Genomic DNA, 7,668 nt, shown 5'->3' with positions numbered 1-7,668 from the left:
GCTTTATAGTTGATTGCTTTATTTTTCTCCTGATCTGAAGGTAGACTAACCAGCTTAGTTACCAGTCTCCACCCTGCTCACTCTTTTGTAGTCAGGGACCAAATGTATCTTTCCCCAGTACTCCATCACCTTACCTGTACCTAATGAGTGATTCAACAGGCTTACCAGTCGAGCAGCTTCCATCTCTGAAGTGCCTTCTGTAGCCTATGATGTAGCCCCTTCAGACCCTATTTCATAGACAGCGACTCTGCAAACATTGCCTGTACCTCTGCTGGCAATAACATATGCATAACTGGAGCTCTCTCTCATTCTCTTGTGTCAACATCCCTGTGTTACTGAAAGCTCGGCAGCAAGCTCCACATGTATTTGTGTTTGACTTAAGCTACATTACCTCGGTGTGCTGAGTATGCCAAGTCACTACTTGTGCATAGAGGCTTTATGTTCTTATATATTGCATAGTGGTAGGTGAAGGAAAAGATAAAAGTTATCTCTGTTCTACCTGCAGACTTATCATTGTGTGATCATTCTGGCTCACCACTGTAGTTTTCCATAAGCATTCTATTGCTTTACTACTCGGACTGTCTTTCTATCGGTTTGTATGATTATTTTCAACTACTTCTCCATCTACGGCTCGTGTTCAGCCACGGCCTTAATAGTGAGGATTCCTCCTCCTTAGTACTAGCACGCAAAAAAGACCCTAAAAAACACAACACGCATATTTCGTTTAACTCACTGGGATTGGCTGTTCTGTTCTTAGCAGACAAGCACTGGGACACTCCTTTGGTGTAGGTGCATGCTTTATAAATTGCATTCATTCATATATGTGGTGGGTTGTTATTTTCGCTCCCTTTACCTGCAGGCTATAATATTTGATTCATTCTTGTCAAGTGGTTAGTCTCACCTGTGTGCTTGCTTGCTTTGTGTTATATGACTATATGTTTATCTTTCTTGAATTACACACACCACAGAGCTAAGTTACTTCTTAGGGCAGAGGCATTAAGATGGTATTCAAAAAGAAACTACTTGAATAACAATGAACACCACGGATAAATGAAGGAATAGAGGATTAAATCCCAGTTGGCTGCAATTTAAAGCTAATGGTACAAACTGAGAAAAAACACAATAACATCTATATCCAGAGTCGCAATTGGACCTACAAATTCACTAGCAAAAGGCTCAACTACTCAAAAAGGATTCCCATTGCTAATGCCCCAATGCTTGGGGAGCTCCATAAAGTCCTCTCAGAAGTCTGCAACCCAGAAAGCGCCTGCAAAAATGCTGGTAAATCTACTGCAGACCACCTGGCCAAAGCTAAAAATGCTGGATCGTCATCTTGCTAAGAAGACATCAGACTCCCAACTCAATGAGGCCTGGATATGGTGTGTGCACCAAAGAAAATCAAGCTAGACTTCAACAAATTCTTAGCTTTAGAATTCCATTATTTGTTCAAATCCAGAAAACGTCTGGGCTCACTGTTAGGCCTCTGACTTCCACAAAGCTTGGAAAATGTTCAAACTATGGCCACAGCAACACTAGCATTGACCATCGTCAATAATTACTAAATCACAGACACCTTCTACACAAAGTATGTGTCTAGAAATACACCTGTCTGCTTTGACTGTATAAAAGTGAGAGCCCCAGACCCACTTGTTGTTCCAATTCCAAGTTTTTTCTGATGAAAGAAGTGCTTGACAGCCAGATTCTCAGAGGTGAGGGGACATCACCTGACGTTTTGCCTTGCTTGAAGCAGCTGTTCCTCTGTCCTGAAGCACCACGAAGCCAGCCTGCAGAGGAGGGAAATACCTGCTAACCCTACAGGATTGAATGTCAAGGGGCGCCAGAAGCAGCTTGGCCCCAGTGGTGTGTGTGTCCACTAGGAGAGGAGGACTGACTGTGGAGAGGAATCTATGTGCCCTGTGGACATGCGTGCAGTCTCTACGTGTTAGCGTGAGAGGGACTCGCGGAAATGTGTCCTTGCCACCATGGACAAGAACTGTGCCTGAGGCAAAGTGTGCTGGTACATTCAAGAATTGTGCACAGGTCAGAATATGCCACCACCAACACTCTGTTCCTGGGGTGGACTGTGCTTCCACCATTTCAAAATGTGCCTGAGGTGGATTGTGCACCCACAACCCAAGGTGAACTCTGCTTCTGCAACCAAAAACCTAGCTTTGGCTGTCTTTATGCCACTGTGACCCCTTATCCTTGGTGGCCCATCTTCTGTACCTCAGTAAGACCCAGAACCAGGCCCACCATCCCCTGGAAACCTCTGCATCATTTAAAAATCAGCATCTGTCTGTGGAGACAGTGGATGATGGCCCAGCTGTTGTTCTACTTGAGTCCTCCTCTGGATCACGGGCCACAGCTCTGCCTGATGGGTTCTCACCCAGAAGCAAGGGTGGAGAAAGATGCATGCTTTAGATACCCGACAGCTGCTTGAAAAGGACACTGATGTCTGTGCTGTGGTTTGACTATACTTAAAGCGGACTTTTTTGATGAACTGAGTGCTACTTACTGAACTAAAGGTTAATCTGCATTTGAGTCAAAGAAAAAAACTCTAAACCTTGAGGAGAGGCCTACCTAGAATTACCAAAAGGGAAAGCCATGGGGAGGGGGCAAAGTGGGGCAGCATCCAAGGGCCAGGAGCACAAATGTCAATGTGTTGTATGTACCTGTTACCTGTTTTCTAGAGTATTAATTTTTAAGTGTGCAGATTAAATTGCTTATCTTTTACTAAAGTATTGCACTGGATTGGACAATCAGTTATTATGCTGCTTGGTGACTGTTGAGTTCTGAGCTTACTCAGCCCCACACTAAAACCCTGAGAAGCATGAGACAGCTTTTCATTAATACCACTGAGAGTCTAGTTCTGAAAGGGTGGTACTTGGCCCAGCTTTGAAGAGCATTGGGAGGACAGAGCCCAGGACATCAGAAGCAAACAGCCCCAGTCCCCATGGCCGACGTCCAGTATATCCAGTTTTTCTCATTGCTACCTGAATGGGGTCTGACAGTGTGTCTCAAGGATCAATCATTGGTCTATCATTTTATCATCTACCTCAGCCCACTACCATAAATCATTAAGTATTTCAACCTGATTTGCTACAAGTATGCAGATTACACACAGTCCATCTTGAAATTGGAGAATCTGAGTGGTGCTGATAGTTCAAAGACTAGATTGCTGTCTCAAGGCCATTAACCAATCAATGCTAACATATCACCTTAAAACCAATGCATCCACAACAGAGAACTTCATGTGAAGAACAGAAAAATGTCCATCCTAATTGAGTCTGGCCACAGAAACTTGAGTATCACTAACAACATCAACAAAAGTGTAAATCTTGGGAGGCAAAATTGATTTCGACCTTTCCATAGCTCCGCAAATAAACAAGATCAGGAGAAGTCCCCTTCCCAGCATCTAGGGGTATAAAAGATTATTCTCTCATCTTGGATTTCTGCTGAAGCACCTGGTTATTAACTTTCTCCTCATATCAGATCTAGATTCAGTGGTTAATTTGTGAAACAATAAGTGCAAGGGCTCTCGTCAGGAGGACACGTCAGCTTGCACCATCCATTGCCCCAGTGAGCACTGCCAATTACAGTACCACCATAACTACTTACCATCACACTCCTAAATGTGTGACCATGCAGACAATTCCAGGCCCCCAAAGCTAAAAGAATGGCTTGGGTGACAAGTATTCGTGATTGTTGATATATATAAAATTAATAAACAGTTGTTGTGCTCATACACACGGCCACTATGTGGCAGACTGTCACAAGCGCCGGTACTAAGAATTAATGCCGGTGCCGAGCTCAAATTAAGCAGTGTCTGGATTATGTATGTAGATGTTACCATGGGGTCCCACTGTCCTTACTGTGACAGCTACAAAGAATTAAAAATGGTGTAGTGAGATAATTACTACAAGCACATCTCTCTGACTACATCTCATAGGCCACTAACCTCTACACTGGTTTCCCATTGGTAGGTAATCAATTTTCAAAACCATCTCCGTAACACATAGGACAATCAACAGTAAAGGTCAAGCCTTCTTTCAAGTAAAGCTCAAAATATGTTCACCGAACAGACAACTCTGATCTAGATACACACCACATCTGATGATCTCGGCTTACAAGAAGATGTGCATGTGTGGAACCTTCTTCCTTCATGAGGATAAACTCAACAACTCACTTCCGGCAAAGAAAAAAAACCATCGACAACCACCTTGGATTCAGGAAGACTAAACAACTGGCTCCTTCAAAGAAGAGTCCCCAAGGACTATGCCTAGAAATAAGGATGGAGAACGACCGTGCCCTAAAATGCACATTCTATGGCTGCATCAACATCATGAACTACAGTGCCTGAAAGTGGACACCCCAATACGTGGAACCATATGTTGGCTAGATCTATGCCAGCCAGGGTGCTCCCTCTCACATCTGTACTTGGGTGCATTTTACCACATAATATGTACGTGATGGGGTTGATACCTTTAGGACCTGTGCTGCATTACTTGCAGTTATAGAGTGGATTTCCCAGAAACCCACCTATGGTTAATTCATGCCTTTTTAAACTTTATCGTTGCTCTTTATTGTAGAGATGTTTATTAGTTCAGATCACCTCTGTAGAAATGTAAGACTATTAGTACAATTGGTTGTGCTTGTAAAAAAGACGACTCTAGACATGGTTGTGTGTTTTTTTATGGTTGACATTGAAGCTGTGGTACTGTAACACATCATTTTAATAACATCGACACCAGAGAGCTCAAATATGATCACCCTGTCTTCCCAGAATTATTTAGCGTTCCTGAGAAAGAACGTGGGGGTATATTAGCAAGAACCTCGTTAAAATTATCGCCGCTTTAGCAGCAGGAAACTGCCGCTAAAACGGCGATAATGGGCTTGCTAATATGCGTTATAGAATTCCAATAGAAGCCCAGGTTAGATGTGTAGGACATCTAACCTGGGCTTCTATTGGAATTCTATAACGCATATTAGCAAGCCCATTATCGCCGTTTTAGCGGCAGTTTCCTGCTGCTAAAGTGGCGATAATTTTAACGAGGTTCTTGCTAATATGCCCCGTGACATTTTAAGTTTCTACAATTCTCCAGCTCTACCAGTGGGCCTAACTTTCCCATTGGTGACTTGAGCTTGTGTGGAGTTTCTGAAACGTTTTGGTTAATTAACACTGGGGAAGCTGTGCTCACCATACGTAGATCTGGTACAGTAAAAGTATCAACACATACACAGGATGAACTCAGCAGGGAAACATTGCAGCTATGGCTGGGCTCTCAGAACAGAGGAGCTGACACGTTTTAGTCTACTAAAAATATATGCATTCATGATAGACAAAATGAAGTCACAAAAAACAATAGGTGATCCAGAATAGTATCAAAATGTGACTAGGGCCAATACACCAACATTATTTTTCCACACTGGGGTAGAACTGCTGCAATGTTTTGCCAATGGCACTCCACTGAACTGGACGGTTTGCAGGGAATGATGAAGTGCTCTGTGTTCTGGTCTCACTCTTTGTAAGCTAACTGATCATGTTCAGGGCATCAGTGAGGGACTGTAGTTCTTCCTTCACCTCGTCCAGAGATTGGCGGATCTTGTGCGGGTTATCCAGGACCTCGATGCTGAGAGTGAAAGGGTCATACTTCACACCAAAGGGACGCTTAATGCGTGCTGCATAGCTCCTGCAGAAGGGCAGAAAAGCACCATTGGGAATATGAGCACGAATGTAACAATCATCCAATGTTTTATTAAATAAGAAGTTTCCCAGTCCCACCACCACTGATCCTCATTCTTTGTCCATCACCCAGTCTCTCTGGTTATATATGGGGGTGATATTTCTGTAATTTATTCTTGCATACTTACATGAATGTTCAGAAATATTTAACAAAAATATGAGAATGCAAATATGACGTTTAGCTTTATATTTTACCAAACCTTTAGCTCAAATTGCATCTTGCATTCATGAGCATGAGAAAGCGATTCGGACATAAAAGAAATAGAGCCAAAAAACACAATACTAGAAATGACAATCACTTGTGTTCCAGTGATTAGCACTTTTCCTGGGCTCCCATGTTATCATTTTGTGTGACCACAGCATAGTTACACAAAAAGTCATAATGGTGTAACTTTCCATAACAAGAGTAATGCAGAATTCCACCCATTTTTAAATGTATGCCAAAATAGTTGAAATTCTGCCCAGGCCTTGTTGTGTCAGAATATTATATGCAAAAATATCACCCCGCAAAACTTTCAACGGCAGAATATTTACATACGCACACACACACACACATATATATATATATATATCTGCATAGTCCTATTTTTCTGGCTGATGGGCGCCTCTCGGGTGGTGCGTTTCGAGTACGGCAGGACCAAGCCGTTCCAATTATCGCCACACTTCCCTTGCCAGGGATTTTCTCACCGCACTCGCTGTTCCGTATTTTTATGAAAAGCAATTAATCACAGATCATCCATTTCTAGTTCAAGGGTGTTTAATCCTGAAAGCTGCCAACACACCCCAACGCATTTCAGTCTCAGCCGAAGGGTTTTTTCCCCGTGAGCAAGGTCTCAGTGGTACATGTGTGAGTAACTACATATGTGAAAAGCAGTATATGTGAGTGTTTGAGTATATAAATGACTATATGTGAGAGTGAGTGATTGTGACAGTGGCAGTATGGATGAGTGCATGCTTGTATCAGTGATTGTATAAGTGAGTAAGTATGTGTTAGTATCTGTATGAATAATGTAATATGTGATGTCATCAGCAGTGTATTGTGGGGGCGCAAGTTATAGTTAGGTCAACTAACTATAACGGATACATTTCTCTGGTTTTGGAGTAAAATGTCCAACTAACTATAACATCCCTGAAAACTGTGGTTTTTTAAGTGAATTTCAAAGGTTTTTTAAATGCTATTTTCTAACTATAACGTCCCTGAAACCTATGTTTTTTTTCAGTGAATTAAAAAAGTTTTTTAAATGCTCATTTCTAACTTTAACGTCCCTGACACTTATGTTTTTTTTCAGTGAATTTCAATCAAAGGTTTATTAAATGTTAGTTTAAACCCAAGACCAAGCCTTCATCCCCCAACCAGTACTCTGCCAGGAGGAGTATTTGCAAAGTGGTGAAGAAAAGGGGGCTCAGCAACCCCACTTTGTGGGACATAGTGGAGGTAATAGGAGGGCAAAAGAGGACCTCACCAGCAGTCCGCCAAGAGGTGCATTTGCAGAGTGGTGTAAAAAGGGGCGTGGCCTTAGACTACCTCTATGCAGTCCAGCTGTGTGGTGCTTACTGGAGGTACCTGGTGGGCTAGTTGGCCCCCATGGACCCTCAGTATTCAAGGGGACTTAATTGCCCAACTTAGAACGCGCCAGGGGGCACCTTTGCAGAGTGTTGCAGGGAGAGGGCGAAGCCTCCGGCAAGATGCCAGCTTTAAAAAAACATTGTTAGAAGGGGCGCTGTGTGGCCCCCTTCTTTCAATATTTCTGGGGCCCTGCGGAGCCCATCCCCCAGGACCTGTCACATAAAAATAACTAAATAAATAAACGGGAAGGGGGCAGCGCAGCCCTGGGGGTGGCAGTCCCCAGGGTCAAGGAGGGCTCTAGGAGGGGGGCTGCACGGCCCCCCTCCCAACAGTTTAAAGCCCCAGGGAGGTGGTGGTC

At 43.2% G+C, this 7,668-nt stretch overlaps 1 protein-coding gene across 1 annotated transcript in view; it reads right to left on the bottom strand.

Annotated features, from left to right (window-relative positions):
* Positions 1–5,042: 5,042 nt before the first annotated feature.
* The window catches only part of TH (tyrosine hydroxylase), a 403,874-nt gene continuing 401,248 nt past the window's right edge, over positions 5,043–7,668 (bottom strand). The window contains exon 13 of the mRNA XM_078682736.1: positions 5,043–5,690. Within this exon, the coding sequence (XP_078538862.1) occupies positions 5,531–5,690 (160 nt within the window). The 3' untranslated portion in view covers positions 5,043–5,530. The remainder of the gene's footprint in view (positions 5,691–7,668) is intronic.

This window comes from Lissotriton helveticus, chromosome 3_1 (genome assembly GCF_964261635.1).
Source record: "Lissotriton helveticus chromosome 3_1, aLisHel1.1, whole genome shotgun sequence".
In the NCBI taxonomy this organism is placed as follows: domain Eukaryota; kingdom Metazoa; phylum Chordata; class Amphibia; order Caudata; family Salamandridae; genus Lissotriton; species Lissotriton helveticus.
The sequence above is the reverse complement of the archived record's forward strand: the minus strand, read 5'-3'. Positions and strand labels throughout refer to the sequence as shown.